The following is a 21037-nucleotide window of genomic DNA, read 5'->3' on the forward strand; positions in this document are numbered from 1 at the left end:
GTCCAGGATATGAAGGACTAGTTACAACAGTTATGGATCATCTGTGCCACAGGAGAAGGTACAAAAAGAATTACAGCATGACTTTGCTTGGGGGATGTGTTGATAGGATATGATCAAGGACTCACAGAATTTAACATGCTAGTGGTGGAAAGAGGGAGTGGAGCAGGGAGGTTAAGGCTTGAAAGCTTTAGGCAACTGCATGTATGACTAGTTACACAGAATGAAAATGCTTTCACAGATGTGACTAGCATGGAGAGCTGTATCATATTAGCATTCTCAGCATGTTTCTCATATTTCCTTCATTACATCATTATTCTCAGCTGAAAATCTCGTAATGAACACCCTATTCACTGATCAAAGTATTCCTTGTATGTTTCAAGATCATCAACTCAATAGTTGTGATAAAAATTTCATTGGCCAGGCCCAGGATTATTGACTAGTGTTTATGAATTAACATTTCACTGAACATCAATTTTTAAAAACGTTACATCAAATATATTTTAATTGTTCCTTGTATTATCAGTATAAAGTAAATAGGAGTATATTACAATGTTTGTGATCTCAAATCGTAATGTTATGTGATGAAATTAATGTATCTGCATTGACAGTCTTTCACCAATTTCTTCTGTAGTTTCGCTCTTACTTTTTGGCAATCGCTGCATCAAGCAGTTTCTTAAATTCTAAGGCTCCTGCATGGTTAGTTTCTTCATAAGATGGAATTGCTTTCTTTGCGCGCACAAACCAGGATGCAACTTTAGAGTATTTTTTTATATCAAAGCCAAGAATCTGGAAAAAGAAATGATAATGCGGCATATTGACACAGAAATGTTCATAAATCGAGCAGTCAGTTTAAAATGCTAATTCTAAGTCAATATGAGAATACAATTAACGTCAATTTTATGCTTAACATTATTAGCATCCTATGGCAACGTCCAGAAATTGAAATTTAATGAAAATGTTCGTACTGGTTATTGCTTCCTTCATAATCTTACAATTAACTAAAATTTCATTCCTTGAAGACTGTATCTATGTAAGGGGATGTCTTCTAATATTTTAGCATGTAAAATAGTATTGTAACTGCAGTACATGCAAACACTGTGGAACGATGTTATCATCATATTTTCCATACATCATGTTTGTATGAACCTATTAATAAAAAGCGATCACAATGTTTTGTTTTTCTTTATTTCAGTTATGACTGCAGTTTAAATAGAATTCATTCAAATTTTATTTCAGCCCTTTAATGTTCCACTGTGATTGGGACATTGTACACATATTAGTTCTCAAGAGAACGTCCCAATAAAAGTCCGATACACAAAAATGAGAAGATCGATACTCATTTGGTTGAATATTACGCATATCCACAAGGCAAGGGATAAAAAATAGCTCAAATGCTTGAATTCTTCAATACCTACTCAAGTTTGTGACGTAAAAAATAGTAAAACAGAAGTAATATTTCACTTCCTGCAAACAAGCTCTTACCTCTGCTGTACTGACTGATGCCATTAGGGAGTAATCAGCAATAGTGATGGAGTTACCAGCAGCCCAATCGTTATCTTCTAAGAATTTGTTCAGAAACTCAAATGCTTCTTCCAGTTTCTTTAAATTCTCTGGGTTATAACTCCCTCCAGCGAAAATTACAGGATACTAGAACAATGTATTACATTAATAGTGGCAGAGATTAATCAATGACCCACCCTATAAATATCATTAACTAGGAATTTTTCACATTCAGAAAGCTCACTGTATTTTTTGAGGTTTTCAAATGAGAGTTTTTATGACTATCTGATGAGTGAGATAGTGGTCTGTGGAGTCCTGCTGCGTAAGCAATTGTTACAATTTACAAAATGCAGATGCTGTCTTATCTATACAGAAATAGTATGATGGTTCAAACGATAGTACAGATGTCTAGCAGACTAAATATAAATAAGGAATCTAGAGGGTCACATCAGTTAGATGCAGAAGTTCAGAGTAATGAATGCAGTCATTCTTTGGACCTGAAAGTATAATATGAATAAACATGAGAATCAAATACATATCAGTGAGTTTTTATTTTAATATCAGCTTGCTTTATGTGCAGAGTAAATTTTCATTCTATAGCAGAGTGTGTGCTGGTATGAAACTTCCTGGCAGATGAAAGGACTTGAACTTGGAAACTTTCCCTTTCATGGGAATTCATTATGGAAACCGTCCTCGTCGCTGTAGCTAAGCCATGTGTGTGCAGTACCCTTTCTACTGGTAATACTAGTCCTTCAAATTTTTCAGGAGAACTTTGATGGAGTTTTGAAAGTGGGAGATGAGGTACTGGATGAAGCAAAGCAGTGAGAATGGGTTGTGAGTCATGCTTGGATAACTCAGTTGCCCATGAAAGACAAAGTTCCCCGGCTTCAGTCTTCGTTTGGCACATACACTCCTGGAAATTGAAATAAGAACACCGTGAATTCATTGTCCCAGGAAGGGGAAACTTTATTGACACATTCCTGGGGTCAGATACATCACATGATCACACTGACAGAACCACAGGCACATAGACACAGGCAACAGAGCATGCACAATGTCGGCACTAGTACAGTGTATATCCACCTTTCGCAGCAATGCAGGCTGCTATTCTCCCATGGAGACGATCGTAGAGATGCTGGATGTAGTCCTGTGGAACGGCTTGCCATGCCATTTCCACCTGGCGCCTCAGTTGGACCAGCGTTCGTGCTGGACGTGCAGACCGCGTGAGACGACGCTTCATCCAGTCCCAAACAAGCTCAATGGGGGACAAATCCGGAGATCTTGCTGGCCAGGGTAGTTGACTTACACCTTCTAGAGCACGTTGGGTGGCACGGGATACATGCGGACGTGCATTGTCCTGTTGGAACAGCAAGTTCCCTCGCCGGTCTAGGAATGGTAGAACGATGGGTTCGATGACGGTTTGGATGTACCGTGCACTATTCAGTGTCCCCTCGACGGTCACCAGTGGTGTACGGCCAGTGTAGGAGATCGCTGCCCACACCATAATGCCGGGTGTTGGCCCTGTGTGCCTCGGTCGTATGCAGTCCTGATTGTGGCGCTCACCTGCACGGCGCCAAACACGCATACGACCATCATTGGCACCAAGGCAGAAGCGACTCTCATCGCTGAAGACGACACTTCTCCATTCGTCCCTCCATTCACGCCTGTCGCGACACCACTGGAGGGGGCTGCACGATGTTGGGGCGTGAGCGGAAGACGGCCTAACGGTGTGCGGGACCGTAGCCCAGCTTCATGGAGACGGTTGCGAATGGTCCTCGCCGATACCCCAGGAGCAACAGTGTCCCTAATTTGCTGGGAAGTGGCGGTGCGGTCCCCTACGGCACAGCGTAGGATCCTACGGTCTTGGCGTGCATCCGTGCGTCGCTGCGGTCCGGTCCCAGATCGACGGGCACGTGCACCTTCCGCCGACCACTGGCGACAACATCGATGTACTGTGGAGACCTCACGCCCTACGTGTTGAGCAATTCGGCGGTACGTCCACCCGGCCTCCCGCATGCCCACTATACGCCCTCGCTCAAAGTCCATCAACTGCGCAAACGGTTCACGTCCACGCTGTCGCGGCATGCTACCAGTGTTAAAGACTGCGATGGAGCTCCGTATGCCACGGCAAACTGGCCGACACTGACGGCGGCGGTGCACAAATGCTGCGCAGCTAGCGCCATTCGACGGCCAACACCGCGGTTCCTGGTGTGTCCGCTGTGCCGTGCGTGTGATCATTGCTTGTACAGCCCTGTCGCAGTGTCCGGAGCAAGTATGGTGGGTCTGACACACCGGTGTCAATGTGTTCTTTTTTCCATTTCCAGGAGTGTATATTTAATCTCCCAGGACGTTTCAGTTTGATTTAAATGGTTTGAAGATCTGAAAACATGCGAATTCATGAACACTTACAGCCTAATTACTAAATAATAAGAATAAATTAGAGTGTAAACTCACTAATTTTACACATTGTAACTAAAATAAAAAGTGTAATGCTGAAAATATCACAGTATATACCATTACAAATAAAAGAAAAAAAACAGAGTTAATCGAGATTGGAATTTTTTCAAATAAAAGAATCAATGAAAAGTGTAAATGAAGCTCTAACAGATACCTTGATCAGAAATTTTAGCAGTACATGAAACATATATGTGTGTAATCTGTCCGCAGATACCAGGCAATCTGTAGCAACTGTAACCCAAAACAAGTGGTAGGATAAAAACTGGCAGCTGGATGTCTTGAAAGCCCCATCCATGGGGTGTAAGTAAAATGAGATGATGCTAAGTGGTGTCATATGCCTTTCGTAGGTCAGAAAGCCTATCAGACAGATGCTGGGTTTTTATTTGGTTTAAGGATTGAGATGATGATACATTGCGATGGGGAAACAACATTTAGCCAAATGCAGTTGAAGATCCTGAGTGGATGGAGTATTTCAGTAACATTCAGATGCTCGATCATCTGATTACGAATATAATCAGGGTCTGGGGCCATCTGCATGGTGAATCAAGAGCCTGAAGCAACTTCTATTCAGTGAAATTTCATTATTTAATTTGGCACATGAGGGGTGACGGATAAGAAGATATCTTCAGCTTGGCATTTATTTAAAGTGTAGATGGCTAAGAAGACGACAAAACGCTTTCCCACCATGGGTCACAAGGTGTTCAGCAACTACCGATGCATTGGTAAAAATATCACCATGAAGGAAGAGATCTGGAACAGTTTTTCGTCGTTTGCGACCAAGAGGACTACAATGCTTGGCCCACACATGGGATAAGGAGGGATATGCTTTCAACGAGGGAGTGTATTGTGCCCAACGTTACTCCTTACTGTATTTAATTAAACAGTAAACCTTTTTATGAAGTTGCTTAAAAATGAGGAAGATGGTCTGTGAAAGGGTGTCGCTGAGGCATTGCAGGACCTGTCAACAATTCTGAATAGCAGTGGGGCAAAGGGGGAGCGAATTCTGTAGAAAGGGAAACAGCAGTTTCAGTGGCATGGGAGATCGCATCACAGACGCCTCCCACAACCCTGCCGATGCAATCTCACAGAGAGGGGGCAAAGGCGACAGCAGAAGTATGCATTGTCAGTGGACCAGTTACAATGTTGGGGTCTTTCAAGAGCCCAAAGAGGCTCTTGGTTTACTGAGCAGCTACAGGGAAGTGACAGTATCGTTGGAAAGTGGTCACTGTCAGAACCACTGTAGCGAATTTACAAGATTGAAATTGTAAGGTCGATACTCAAAACGTGCTACGGCTGACACTGAAGTGGGTGAGAGTATCCTTATTGAGGATATGGAGATCAAAACTGGAAAGATGCTGGTAGGCCAAAAGGCCTACCTGATGAAGTGGTACTTCCCTACAAGAGGTGGAGCACAATGAAATCCCCAAGAGCGAGAAAGGGGGAGAGTTGTTGGATTAAGATGGTCATTTCAAAGTAAGTAAATTCCCCATCTGGAGGTGAATAAATGTTACAGACAATGTCTGTTGGAGTCTGTTGCGCTTGCGCTGCTATCGTTTCCAGCACAGTACAGAGAGGAACCTATTCACTGATGACATGTATGAGAACCAACGTACAGACACTTCCAGATTTTCTCTCAGGAACAGTACAGTTCCGACAAAATGCACAGTAACCTCAAAGAGCTGGAGAGTGATGATTGGTTGAAGAAGAAATTAGTTGTAGTTGTTGTAGTTCTGGCAGATGACAGTAATATCTATTGCAGTTCCATTGGATCAATATGTTAGAGATGTTCTGGTCAAGTGTGAAGGGTCCAAGAGGACACGTCGTGCCCCAGAAATGCCGCCTGTCATTTTTGGGGTAGAATAACATAAACGACGAGCAAGGAACGTCAGCTTCGAGATTGGCAGCGTGTGTGGTTGTGCGAGTCAGGGGGGAGGGGGAAGAGGGCGGGAATTCTATACCTCTGGGGTCATCAGAGTAGGTTTCTCCTAAGATTTATTTTTCTTGTCCTCACTCATAATTTTTGATAGTCTAAATTCTTGTCAGAGCTTATCTGCTTTGGGTGTGGGAATGGAAGAAGAATGGCACCTCAGTGACCCTCAGGCTGTGGTTCTAAAGTCGTGGCCTGGTTTCAGGTCTCTGAAGGTATCTGCCTACAGAATTCCCAAGAAGGACTCTGTTATCATTAGTCATTGGAGGAGGATGCTGTTACTCCAGCCAGGTGCAGGGAGGGTTCCCAAAGATGTTTCCACAGGAACCATGAAAGGGAAGGGCATGTCATACCAACAGTCGGGTTTATTTGTATGACTACCACATGTCGAAATCAGGGGAGTGAATACGCCAGGTACTGCTGACAACCTGGCTACAATGGTGGCAGAAGTTGATATCATTGAGACTAGATTCAAAGGTCTCTCACGTTCCTTGAGCAGATTAGCACATTTTGGGACTGAGGATGGTGGCTGTTCCTGCAATTGACACAGACAGTTGGTTGTATATATCGCTAAGTTTTGTGAAATGACTGGCCACAGTCTCCACAAATTGGATCATAAATACACTGGGAAGCTGTATGCCTGAAGTGCTGGTATTTACAGAACCACATCAAGGTGGGAAATATGGCTTCACACTGCAGTAGTAACATACGATTTTGCTCTGTTCAAAAAGAGAATCCCCCTCAAAAATGAGGATGAAAGTATCTGTATTGTTGACATACAGGAAATATGAAGTTGGTTCCTCACCTCTTCAAGTGTTTGCATAGTTCTTCATCTGTCTGCAGCTTTAGATGTCAGTGAAGAATTAGTACCTGCACCTTGTTGAGGTTTTTGTTTACAAGAGAGTAATATCCAGATCTGGTAGGATTTGCCATCTTAATTACGATGGAACCATTCTGTACTTTGCTAAGGGAAGAGCGTCCACCAAATACATTTTCAGTATTCTCCACAAAACTATTCTGTTTTAGTAGAGAGAGAGGACCTCTATTTGTTCAGGTGCAAACCATGAACTGAGAGGAATAATTACCTACATATTGTTTGGAGTGAACCTTCCTAGGGTCATAACAGCCGGTGCTGAGCTGTGGTCACTTTGAAGAGACTGCAGGGCCAAGCAGTTAATAGCTGATAACAATGGTCACTTCACGACATCAAATATAAGCCATAATGCCGCCTACTTCAAATGGGGACTCTTCCATTAGACACCACACAACGCTGGTTACTTGGCATGGTGGCTAGAGCCCAGAGATCTGGTGCACCCAGACATTCTGGGTACAGCGCATACTTCCCCACATGGACACTAAACATAAATTAACTCAAATATTTAGTGTAAAGTAATGGAACATAGTGGGCAAAGACAGAATCAATGTCCTATACTCAAGTTAGGTTTTTAGGAGTGAATCATTTCTAGAGAATAAGTTGAAGAAACAATACAATCAGTGAGTACAATTTGCAGCACAGGAATGGAACAGAAAAAGTACACGGTGACATAGGAGCCAAATGCTTGTCTCACAGGTATTCAGAAAGAGAGCTGTGAGCCCCCTGCGAGGGAGGGGGCTGGTATTTGTAGATTAGTAGCATTTGGTAAATAAAAGGTTTTGTTACACATCAAGTTTGACACCCTGTCCTAAATGTTATATTCTACCAGACGACAATTATAAATTGTGGTATGGCTTGCAGAATTTGGTACTATTCACATACTAACAATACTTTCATTATGCCTTATAAAAAGGCACCTTGTTAGGTGCAAGGATCAGAGATGACTTACATAATAATCAGCAAATCTAGCGTAAAGTGTCCCAACATCAAAGTACAGTCTTTGGTTCACCAATCCTCTCTTCCTGGCTTCCTTAGGATATAGTGAGTCATCTTTGGCATACTTATCCACCAGGTACCCGATTATGGCACGGCTGTTGAAAATTATTGTGTAAGAAGGGTGTCACAAAATGCAAAGTTCAAACACAAAGATCTAAGGATTGTATTCAAATAGATTACTATCACTCTCTTACAGGTATACATTGCTCCTTAACTGTAACAAGACAATTATTTTATAGTTAGCCTATATGTGTCTTACAGTAGCATTAAGAATTTCGTCTCTGACCTATTTATATCAACTTAAAGAAAATAGAAAACTAGATAATTACCTCTCCCAAAGGTAAAAGCCATTGTCATCAATTGTAGGAACTGTGTGCATGGGATTCATCTTCAGAAACTCTGGTCGAAGCTGTTCACCTGCCACGAGATTCACATGTTTCAAGTTGAGATCAACACCCACAGCTCTTGCAACCATCTGGACTGCTCTGCAAGGAGCACTGCCCGGAACATAATACAAGTCCATAGATGGCATACTGGAATGGGAAATAGGACAATGTTAAAATGTTTGCCTAATGTTTCAATCATTATATTAGCATGTAATTTTCTGCTACTAAAACTTTTGTTACCTTGTGGAAACTCAACACTGTCAGTAGTAGTAGGAGATCTAGTAATAATACTGATAGTCGTAGAAATGAAATAAACTAAAGAAGGTGCCGGGCTCTATTTAGAATGTACTGTTAAGATCAAGTACAGTAATGCCATAAATGAGAGAAAGCGTGGTAGTGAAATGTTGACTACTGTGTGTGCCTTCCCCATGACGTTATTACGAAAATTTACGTAACTAGTGCGACGATATAAAAACAATCGTAATAACGAAAATATTGATAAAAGCCATAAAGACGATGTGTTCTAATTATTGCTACGAAATACTGTAAAATAATATAGAAAAAGAACTATGAAATACGAAAACTTTGTATTTCAAGGATAATCTGTGAACAAAGATAAAAATGAATAGACAGTCCTCTAACGAGGAAGAAAGAGAAAAAAACTCTCTTCGTTTTTTTCTTCATTGTAGAAGGTCACCATTGACGATTCGTGATGAGAATGGTACCGGTATGCGTTTATTACTAATAGTGTAAGAAAAAGAATTCTCATGATAATAATAATTAATTCTATAAATGCGTTAACTTGTGCTTTCCTTTCAGCAGTGTAGGGAAAGGCATCTCATAATTATTACTGAACAATTTGCAGTTTTCATGTATTGAGCTGATTTTGTTTCAACGACGCCATTACGAAAGAGAACATAATTTTAAGTTTTTCATTACGCCACTCGTCTTAAAAATAAGAAGTCACTCGCTTTCGAAGAATTTTAATCAGTTCTATAACAAGATTTCAATGCTGACCTCACAGAAATCCCAGAGTCTCTTCTCATTAACAGAACAATGAAGTTGGTCGGATTTTAATGCGCGCGACATTTAGCTTTGCTACATTTCATGTCTTATACGTTAAACACAAACATGCTAGACTGCTTAAACTCGCAGTTGAAAAGAAATTAACATTACGTGCACAACAATCAAAACCTTTCACGTAACCGTCAAGATTTTGGTGCACTTTAACACAGCATTTCAGCTTCGTGTTGCAGAGCGGCGCTGCGAGTCTGCAAACGACGAAAGGTACGTGAAACATAATATTCTAATAATGACAGGTTATCAAAAAACTAAAGTGTATGGGGCCAAAGCGCCAAAGAAAAATTACATTTCTTTTTATTGAAAATAGCAAAGCTTAATTAAGGATGCTTTAATGGTGTTGTACTTTTAATTTGTAACCTTTCATGTCATAGAAAATCATTACGTGTTACTAGAATTGAGTATTCCACATTTACAACTGCATTTACCATTGATACAGAGAATAAGTCATCTTAATTATTTATTGTGCTACACGAACATTGACAATAACATCATACAGTATGGAAAGAAGTACATGAGATGCAAATTGCAGATCAGCTGGTAAAACAATTACCATCAGCCACCAAAGAAGTAAGCACTTGTCACAAGCATCACAGACTTCTGGACAGCCAAATTATTTCTTCTGTCTGTGAACATGAACTACTTAGGTAACTGCTTTGTAGTATCAGCTACTGTCTGCTACTATGGATAGCATACTGTCAGTAGTACAATGAACGGGCTTAGCAGTTTATCCATGCAAGTTAGATGGATATCTGGTACTGTTAGTGTTGTGATGAATACGGCTGGAAAGTCTAACTACAGTAATGAGCCATCTGAATAGGTAGCTACTTTATGCTATCTAGTGTAGCTATTCATAGCGAGTGAAGCCAGAATCGACGTCTTGTGACCGATCTAGGTTGTCAGCAGTGAATCGGCTGTAGAGAAGTTTAAGTAATCTTCTTCTCAAACATTTGCACACAATCAAAACTTTTAACTGATATAAAGCCATATTATAATTATGTCCACTTGGCCACTTACATTGTTTCCCATTAAGCAATGTAACATTCCACTCAGCTAGCCAAACATTTAGTTCCAACTCAACACATTTTCTGCCTTCTCACCTTCAAAAATATTTCGCATGATATCAGGTTGCCTTCTCAAATTCTGTGAGCTCAGTCATAGTAGCTAAGTCATAGTAACTAACATTTGATACACAATTTTAAGTGTCATGTTAAATGCTGTGCTTCTAGAGCACCACTAGTCCAAGCCTTAGAGAGGAAGGAAGATGGTACTGACTACATCGTTCTGAAAGAAAACAATGTGTAATCAAAGGGTATACAGTGAGGTGACAACTTGATCTAGTGCAGCAGCTCGGCGTGGAATGAACTCAGCAGGTCGTCGGAAGTCCCCTGCAGAAATACTGAGACATGATGCTTCTATAGCTGTCAATAATTGCGAAAGCGTTGCCGGTGCAGGATTTTGTGCACGAACTGACCTCTCGATTATATCCCATAAATGTTCAACGGTATTAAAGTCGGGCGATCTGGATGGCCACATCATTCTCTCGATCTGTCCAGAATGTTCTTCAAACCAATCGCCAACTGTTGTGGTCTGGTGACACGGCGTATTGTCATACGTAAAAAATCTATCGTTGAATGGCTGCAAACGGTCTGGAAGTAGCCGAACTTAACAGTTTCCAGTCTATGATCGGGTCAGTTGGACCAGAGAATCTGGTCCATGTAAACACAGCCCTCGCCATTATGGAACCACCACCAGCTTGCACAGTGCCTTGTTGATATTGGGAGGATGACTTCTTGGGGTCTACACACTACTCGAACCGTACCATCAGCTCTTACCAACCGAAATCGGGACTCGTATGACCAGCCCACTGTTTTCCAGTCGCCTAGAGTCCAACCGATATGACCACGAGCCAGGAGAGGCGCTGCAGGGGATGTTGTGTTGTTAGCAAAGGCAGTCGCGTCGGTAGTGTGTTGCCGTACTCCATTGACGCCAAATTTGGCCGCACTGTCCTAACGGACATATTCGTCATACGTTCGAAATTAATTTCTGGGGGTACTTCAGGCAATGTTGCTTGTCTATTTAGCACTGACAAATTTATGCAAACGCTGCTGCTCAAGTTCGTTGAGTGAAAGCCAGCGGCCACAGCGTTGTCCGTGGTAAGAAGTGATGCCTGAAATTAGTATTCTCGACACAGTCTTGACACTGTCGATCTCGGAATATTGAATTCCCTAACTATTTCCGAAATGGAACGTCTCATGCATCTAGCTCTAACTACCACTCCGCGTTCAAAGTCTGTTGATTTCTGTCGGAAACCTTTTCACAACAATCATCTGAGCACAAATGACAGCTCCGTCAATGCATTGCCCTTTAATACCTTGTCTACGAGGTACTACAGCCATCTGTATACATGCATGTCGCTATCCCATGATTTTTCGTCACCTCAGTGTAATATATTGAACTGACATTACAGAAGTTAGGATGACCAGGAAACAATATAAAGGTGACTCGTTGCAATTATGGATCCAGATTTTTGCCAAAGAATTTAGTAATCACTTAATTTGTGCTTAATTTAGTAAGTTTAGTATTAACAGGAGCAAATGAACAAATTAGTCTCAAAGTATTAGATTGATTGTTATGTTGTCTGGGTGAAAATTAGACAAAGCAATACAGTACAACTGAACATGTTTGTATGTTCCGAACATCAACAAAATTCCATATATTATGTCAACTGCTTCTCTTTATGAAGTGTAACTTTTCCACTGACACCTGGACTGAAGAAAATCACCTGTTCCAGTGCCATAAAGCAACTTCGTTGCAAACCATGTCCCTGCCTACTCAGTTGATAAAATACTTTCAAAAATATAATGAATAATAGACCTGAAAGTACATGCATATAACAAACAGATTGCAACAACGTGTTCTGAAGTGCTGCCATTAATTCCAGTACAAAGAAATGGGTGTGGGCAATTTGGCTTGTACTGATATTTGAAAAAATAAGTTACACCTAAAACATTTATTTTGTTGGGAATTTATTGAAATTCAAGTAGTAGACCAGTAATAAAGTATTATTCATGTGCAAAAAAATCTGTCAGTGTAGCGAACATTGTGGTACCTTCTTAACAAATCTATGTTGATAAGCACAATTTCTAAGACCTTTTCTATTTACTGCACTAGCACAGCTGGAGTGCTGAGGATACTCAACAACAGCCTAAACGAATTTTGTGGAGTCATCAGAATAATTATAAATTTTGCAGGTATGAATATAAAAAATCAAAATAGGACACTAAACTTAATTTATTACCTTTGTCAACGGTTAATATTTACTGTGTAGATAGCAAAGGAAAAAATGAAGGAATATGACAAAGTCATTAGACACCGAGTGCTAGCTCTGACAGGGCAAGGACTGGGAGGGAAGCATCAGTGTCTGTTTCAAAGGAACCATCCCAGCTTTCAAATAATTATCACATCAGTTACATATTTATGGCTAACGCTAAGCAGTGAGATGAAATATGACAAACAAGTGAAGTCACTAATAAGGAAAATCGATGGAAAACCTAGATTAGTTGTAAAGGTTTTGAGAAAATGTCACGACTCTGTAACGCAAATCACAAACAACCAAGTGTGGAGTGTGTATCTCATGTGAAGAGTAACGACGAAGTGGGCATGACAACAGACCCAGAACAAACTAAAACAAGCCCTGTTAGACTCATAACAAGTTCTTAGTTCAAAATAAGGTAGAGAAAAGACAGACAGAAATTAAAGAGAGAGAGAAGGAATTGATTCCTAGGAAGCTTAAATGGGAATCTGTGGGAGAATGGCGAGTGTGATATTGGAAAATAATTGATACTGAATGAGACCAGTTTGTCCATGGTTGCAGTGACTGTTGTTCTCCATACTGTGTGGTACCATACCCAGAAAACTTTTATGCCAAATGACTCCGGCCATTGAAGTGTATGCATTTAAAGGTGATGACATTCTCAAGAGAGTCTGTTGGACACATTTAAAGGGCCAGCATTGGAGGAAGACCGTGTAAACCGTGTAACAAACCTGCTGCAATCACCCTATATTTCTCTTAAGGATCATGATGATAAGACATACTGGGGTCCACTCAGATGAGTACAAACAATCATTTTCCCCTCGATCAATACGCGAATGGAATGGGACACAAAAATACTAATCTTGGTACAAAGTACCCTACGACATGCACTGTGTAGTGGCCTTGCAAACTATATACAGGGTGTTTCACAACTCACGTGACACACTTCTAGAGGTTGTATAGGGGACTTAGTAGATCAAGTTTTACACAGGAATCTATGTCCGGAAGCCTCATCCAACGATGCTACAGAGCCAGTGAATATATGTCTATACAGGGTGACACCGTGATGATGTACAAACTTTCTAAGATGATGGAGAAGCATAAATGTATCAATTTCAGGTAAGGGTCCTTGTACCGGCAAGAACGAGTCGAAAGTTATAAGCGAAAACCGTTCTGATACCTCTGACGATTGGTTAAAATGGCTCTGAGCACTATGGGACTTAACTTCTGAGGTCATCAGTTCCCTAGAACTTAGAACTACTTAAACCTAACTAACCTAAGGACATCACACAACACCCAGTCATCACGAGGCAGAGAAAATCCCTGAGCCCGCCGGGAATCGAACCCGGCCTCTGACGATTGACTACATATATTGTTACTGTTGTTGTCAAGATTGTAAGGTAGGTAATTCTCAGGGATGGTAGTATGGACCAAAGTAAGATAAAAATGTCCAGTAAAATGGGCTCCAAAATGCATACCTGAGGATCTATGAGCACTTCTTCCTCCTCGCTGCAGCGAAACATACACTACTGGTCATTAAAATTGCTACACCAAGAAGAAATGCAGATGATAAACGGGTATTCATTGGACAAATATATTATGCTAGAACTGACATGTGATTACATTTTCACGCAGGTTGGGTGCATAGATCCTGAGGAATCAGTACCCAGAACAACCACCTCTGGCCGTAATAACGGCCTTCATACGCCTGGGCGTTGAGTCAAACAGAGCTTGGATGGCGTGTACAGGTACAGCAGCCCATGCAGCTTCAACACGATACCACAGTTCATCAAGAGTAGTGACTTGCGTATTGTGACGAGCCAGTTGCTCGGCCACCATTGAACAGACGTTTTCAATTGGTGAGAGAGCTGGAGAACGTGCTGGCCAAGGCAACAGTCGAACATTTTCTGTATCCGGAAAAGCCCGTATAGCACCTGCAACATGCGGTCGTGCATTATGCTGCTGAAATGTAGGGTTTCGCAGGGATCGAATGAAGGGTAGAACCACGGCTCGTAACACATCTGAAATATAACGTCCACTGTTCAAAGTGCCATCCATGCAAACAAGAGGAGACCGAGACGTGTAACCAATGGCACCCCATACCATCACGCCGGGTGATACGCCAGTATGGCGATGACGAATACACGCTTCCTATGTGCGTTCACCGCGATGTCGACAAACACGGATGCGACCATCATGATGCTGTAAACAGAACCTGGATTCATCCGAAAAAAATGACGTTTAGCCATTCGTGCACCCAGGTTCATCGTTGAGTACACCATCGCTGGCGCTCCTATCTGTGATTCAGCGTCAAGGGTAACCGCAGCCATGGTCTCCGAGCTGATAGTCCATGATGCTGCAAACGCCGTCGAACTGTTAGTGCAGATGGTTGTTGTCTTGCAAACGTCCCCATCTGTTGACTCAGGGTTCGAGATGTGGCTGCACGATCCATTACAGTCATGCGGATAAGATGCCTGTCACATCGACTGCTAGTGATACGAAGCCGTTGGGATCCAGCACGGCGTTCCGTATTACCCTCCTGAACCCACCGATTCCATATTCTGCTAACATTCATTGGATCTCGACCAATGCGAGCAGCAATGTCGCGATACGATAAACCGCAATCGCGATAGGCTTCAATCCGACCTTTATGAAAGTCGGAAACGTAATGGTAAGCATTTGTCCTCCTTACACGAGACGTCACAACAACGTTTCACTAGGCAATGCCGGTCAACTGCTGTTTGTGTATGAGAAATCGGTTGTAAACTTTCCTCACGTCAGCACGTTGTAAGTGTCGCCACCGGCGCCAACCTTATGTGATTGCTCTGAAAAGCGAATCATTTGCACATCACAGCATCTTCTTTCTGTCGGTTAAATTTCGTGTCTGTAGCACGTCATTTTCGTGGTGTAGCCAGTTAATGGCCAGTAGTGTATCTTCCCTATTGAACAAGTGCTCTTAACTTCTCAGGTATGCATATTAGAGCCCATGTTTACGGGACAGTTTTTCTTGCTTTGGTCTGTACTACCACTTCCGAAAGTTACTTATCCTAAAATATTATCAACAACAACAATACCAGTACATGTATTCCAATGTCAGAGGTATCAGAACGGTTTTCCCTTATAACTTTCGACTGATTCTTTTCCGGTACAGGACTCCTACCTCAAATTGATAGATTTATCCTCCTCCATCATTCTAGAAATTTTGTAGCATCATCACGGAATCACAAAGTATGTAACCGACATTTTCAGGCGCCAGCGCTTATACCTTTGATGCTATGTAGCGTCGTTGGATGACATTTTCGGACATGGGTTTCTATGTAAAACGTTATCTACTAAGTCCTCTCTACAACCTCTATAAATGTGTAACATGAATTGTGAAACAACCTGTATGTAGATAACCGACTTCAGGGAAACTTACCTATCATGATCTGATGGGGATTTAAACCAAACTTCTGCAAAATACGAGTATGGTGTCACAAGTACTGAACCACCTGGTCCCACGTGAGCTCAGCAGCACTCAGCTGTTGCACGTTATAAATATCTTATTCGTCTTTATTCGCTCCGTTTACGTGCCCTAATATCTTGTCTCCTTGACGTTGTTACTTTATATAAACAGAGAAGCAGATGGGATACCTTCAGGTCTGTTACAAGAAGCAACTCTGCATTCTTCAGCATTTTGCAAAAACATACGATTATTTGCCTTATTGCCAATAGTTGCCATGTAAAGTGAATACGAATTCCCTTGCACACATATTCAACTGGTATGCTGTAGCTGTAGCAGCACACGGCTGAATTCTTTATAACTCTTGATTAAATGGCACTCTTGCAAGATTCATCTTATTCGACGTCAATGTGCCAGCTTAGTCGCGCGGGCGCTACGGGAAAACCATACGTACACCTTTCAAAGCCGCATTTTATAGTAAAGTTCCGACCTTTACCGGGTGGTGGGAAGGCTTTATCTTTTATAACGGGATCCCTGTTAAATTCTATTCAGAATTTGCAACTGACCTAGCTTCCATTTAAACCATGATTTAGCGTTGTTCCTTTGAACAAAGATGTGCCTAGTTGTAAAAAGAACACAGATCACACCTGTCTATAAGAAAGTTGCAAAATCATACACTGCAGGGCTTCCTGGTAGGTATTTGCGTTGTTGCTGATATTTATATTATAGGCATTAGGCTGTGGTCCAAGGCATAGTCTTCAGTCTAGGCGTTTTGTCTTCCAGTACTGGATACCTTCACAGAAATTACAATCATCGCAAGCAGAAAAGAGGAGTGATCAAAACATTGGTGTACCGGGCTGAAATAAACTAAGAACTACAGGCCTGGAAGAAGATCTCCTTGATTTAAGAGTGGCCTGCAGAAGAAACGACTACTCATACAAAGAAATAAATCCAGAATTGTATCCTAAAAGGCGTAGTAATTCCAATACAAAAAAACAGTAAAAGGGAAGCTTTCCTTCCATTTGTAAAAACTGTCACAGATCGCATCAGCAAAACACTCAGAAAACATGGTATTGATACAGTTTTTAAACGAACAAGAAAGGTGCGCTAAATTTGAACACTGCAAAGAATCTACGGACGACGCTCGCCACAGAAGATGTACATAAAGCCCTTCGCACTTGCGACCAAGTATAGATTAGAACTACGAAAAGAAGCATTAACACCCGCCTTACGGATTACAGGAGCAATTGTCGTCTGAGTAAGACGGAATAATCAGTAGTAGTAGATCACGCTCTAGGACTGGGAAAGCACAAAATCCCTTCTCCGAACCGAGCGAGGCGGCGCAGTGGATAGACACTGGACTCGCATTCGGGAGGACGACGGTTTAATCCCGCGTCCGGCCATCCTAATTTAGGTTTTCCGTGATTTCCCTAAACCGCTCCAGGCAAATGCCGGGACAGTTCCTTTCAAAGGGCACGGCCCACTTTCTTCCCCCTCCTTCCCTAATCCGATGAGACCGATGACCTCGCTGTCTGGTCTCCTTCCCCAAAACAACCAACCAACCCTTCTCCGATACTATGGTTTTAGCAAGATCTAATATGTAATTACTACGTTAGGATGTACAGAGAGTGGATTGAAGAGCCAGAGTGCCAGCTCGCCCTCCCCCCCCCCCCCCCCCCACACCCACTTCCCAGCTCCTATCAATATTGCCCCATAGCATACGTCGGCACGATGCCGCCATCTAGACAGCAGTCTGATGACGTCACTAAACGACCGTTGCGTGGATACATACAGACAGTTCGGGCTGCTGAGCTTGTTTGAGACTGTAACACCTATCTGAATCGTTAAAGCCGCGGATGATGTCGGCAGCATGGAAAGACGAAACGCCAGACGGATAATTATTCCTTGAACCGCTACTTAATGCCCGTAATGGAATTATCAGCAATAATACAGATACCGGCCGTGAAAACGCGCTTTCTGTGACTCTTCAGGGAGTCAAACGTGTAACCATTCGCACTGTCATCCTCTGAACTTTCAATATTCCCGTTAGTTCTGTTTGAGCAATAGACGGGGTCGCACGAGTTATTGTAAAGAATTTTCTGCTAATGAACCTATGTTACCATTCCATTTCATATCTCTTCAGACTGTATTCCAACAGTGACTCATTGATACTATAATCATAGGAAAATTTCTTTTCTGATTCTTGTGAAGAGCACAATTTTAAATTTCTGATCGTTTAAATTTCTGATCTGCCAATCTGTGTACAAATTAGAAATCCGATGAAGATGTTTGTGAATATTTATGCAGCTTTTTATCGGATAGCAGTTCAACAGCATCATATGAAAAGACGTTTCGGTTGATGTTAAACTCTTCGCTTCCCTTATGTGTATCTGCGTACAGAGATACAAGCGCTAATGATTTGTTTACGTTCTGCTATGTGTCACTATCTACTTCAACAACTTTCGGCACTCTGTATCGTCAATTACAACTAACAGAAATATTAAGCGGATAAATAAGCACTGGAACTGAATATGTTTTTATTTATTTTATTTTATTTTTTAAAAATTTATTGGCTTTCGGGACGGGCTCATATAGCCATCTCAACACTGTAATGTCAGTTATGACTGTACGAACGTAAGGAGAATACTGCACACAGAAAATTTCCGACCACGCCAGGCATCCCTTCATTTAACAATCTGCCGCGCTGACCGCGCAGCTCCTCAGACGGAGGAAATGAAGAGGTTAATAATGTTTTATATGAGATCATGCACGGCTTAAACTGGAGCATCCCTAACATATGGGCTGTATTCCATTCGCCGCTCTTTTATGTACGAGGTACACCGGGACGAATCTAAGTGTTGTGAGGACGTATGATACCAATACAGCCGGCCGGAGTGGCCGTGTGGTTCTAGACGCTACTGTCTGGAACTGCGAGACCGCTACGGTCGCAGGTTCGAATCCTGCCTCGGGCATGGATGTGTGTGATGTCCTTAGGTTAGCTAGGTTTGAGTAGTTCTAAGTTCTAGGGGACTGATGACCTCAGAAGTTGAGTCCCATAGTGCTCAGAGCCATTTGAACCATTTGATACCAATACACCCCGTCGTTCAGCAATGACTTGGGACACGCGCACACTCCCTCGCAAACGTTCAGTGAATTTTAATTCTGCGTCAGACGGTGACGTAGAAACGCGACAGATTTCACTAACAGCAACAGAAGTGAACACTTACGTGATGAATTCTGCTACGACAGTGCACTGCGTTGATATCACCGCCGATCCAACTGTAGAACTAACGTGCCTGCTGCCGCTCTTAAATATAGAACAGTATCAGGAGAATGTGATGACGCGGCGATGGTCAGCAGCCGTGGACCGAGGCGGGGGAGGGGGAGCACGCTGACCAACCACGTGGCGGCATCACCCGCGGGACATATGACTTTGCGACCCCACAGGCAGCCGAGATACGGCGGGCGCGTAGGCGATTCAGCCGACTCAGAATGAAAAGGCATAAGTAGGGGAGGTTACGCGAAGACTGAAGCTTTGATTCCGGTTGCGAGGCGTGCTCCGATGAGTCAATCGTTGAACCTTCATTGCCCAGAAATGTTGCGCGATATTAACAAGGGCTTCCAACATTTGACCATGGTTTCAAGGTAGATGACCAGCATCTGACCATGATTTTGAGGGAGGTTTAGTTGCAATAAATTATACGTGCACCTCTACTTCGCGTCTTCTTGGAGTGGGTGACAATGGAGGCATAATGAAAAAAAAATCAACTCTCATAATTTGCTGACTTTTGGCCTATTATGTCATATGTTATCATATTTTGGGGTTATTCCACAAACTGAGAGAAAGTTTTTCCGATGAAAAAGCGTGTAATAAATCTCATACTGCCAGCTGAATTCGTGTTTTGCCTCAGCTACTTTTTAGTATCAGTTGTACAAAACACTGCTAAAGGTTTTGTTGTCCGTTTTGCTTCGTCAGTTCCGCAGTACCTATTGCGTTCTGTGATAGCCAATCTGGTCACTGTTTCTTTTTGCTGTGTTGTAGTAAGCAGCGTATTGCGTTATTCCTTGTCTCTATTAAGCTGGTTCCAATTAAGGGTTGGACTAGCGTGCAAGGTGGAGCAGCACGACGCCATTTCGATCCTTCGTATGGAAGCCTGTTCATTCACCAATTTTATTCGTGTGTTTCTTATTATTAAATAATCTCACTGTGTAACACGTGGATGTCTTGTTAAGTATATCACAAGGATGTGTAATTCTTTTTTAAATCAATTGGATGTAACGCTTTCAGAGTCTTAAGTTTTATCTGGCTAATTAACAACCACTTAAATTCACATTATGGTATACACTGGGACCGAAGTAATGTCTTACAATTAAGATAAACAAGTAAACCAGTCAGTTTGTCGTAAAGTGTTACTACAGTGATATGTAAATATCATGGTGCACATTGAAACCAAAGTAATGTATACCATAAAATTTACATAATATTACTGTAGTATCACCTCATGACAAATTGACTGATTTATTTGTTTATCTTAATTTTAATCAATTCTCTTGTAATACAAATAGTAAGTAATCGAACATTAGTAATTTATATATTCCTACTGTCACATATATGTATGTACCGAAACATGTCCAAGAGTGGAAGTCTTTGGCATTGTTATGGTCGCAATATCGCCATCTTTCTACACATACTTCCATGTGGTGAAATTTCTCGATGCGTGAGTGGTGCCTTAGATTATGTGTGCCCATATACATAAAAAAGTGCATCATGCAGTCTTTGCTGCTAGATGATCACAGACAGTCAGCACTGGAATGTAAGGGCGCGGATTTTTCAACGTAAGTAACCAAATCATCTTCACTTTAACGATTTGTTAACATCGTTTAAAATAGTTTTGAGGCATAATTACAGTTAAAAAGATATTATCTCACATCTTGTTTTGGTTATAGGGCACCACAACCTCAAGGAAATTTCTTCATCTGAGAAAACAAGAAGTGAAAGCTAATGTAAGATGAATCTTAATGTGAACTAGCCGTCTGAAGATGAACCTGTAATGTTCGA

The 21037-nt window shown here is 41.8% G+C and overlaps 1 protein-coding gene across 1 annotated transcript; it reads right to left on the reverse strand.

Moving 5' to 3' along the window:
* Nucleotides 1-472: 472 nt before the first annotated feature.
* LOC126457034 (glutathione S-transferase 1-1-like) lies at nucleotides 473-19294 on the reverse strand. Its single transcript, XM_050093020.1, has 5 exons — nucleotides 19206-19294; nucleotides 8084-8287; nucleotides 7708-7849; nucleotides 1483-1647; nucleotides 473-786 (listed from the first exon to the last, which is right to left on the reverse strand). The coding sequence occupies exons 2-5, from the start codon at nucleotides 8284-8286 to the stop codon at nucleotides 640-642; spliced, it is 657 nt and encodes a 218-aa protein (XP_049948977.1). The 5' UTR covers nucleotide 8287; nucleotides 19206-19294; the 3' UTR covers nucleotides 473-639.
* Between the last annotated feature and the right edge of the window lie 1743 nt (nucleotides 19295-21037).

The sequence above is a fragment of the Schistocerca serialis genome, chromosome 2, assembly GCF_023864345.2.
Source record: "Schistocerca serialis cubense isolate TAMUIC-IGC-003099 chromosome 2, iqSchSeri2.2, whole genome shotgun sequence".
NCBI classification, from domain to species: domain Eukaryota; kingdom Metazoa; phylum Arthropoda; class Insecta; order Orthoptera; family Acrididae; genus Schistocerca; species Schistocerca serialis.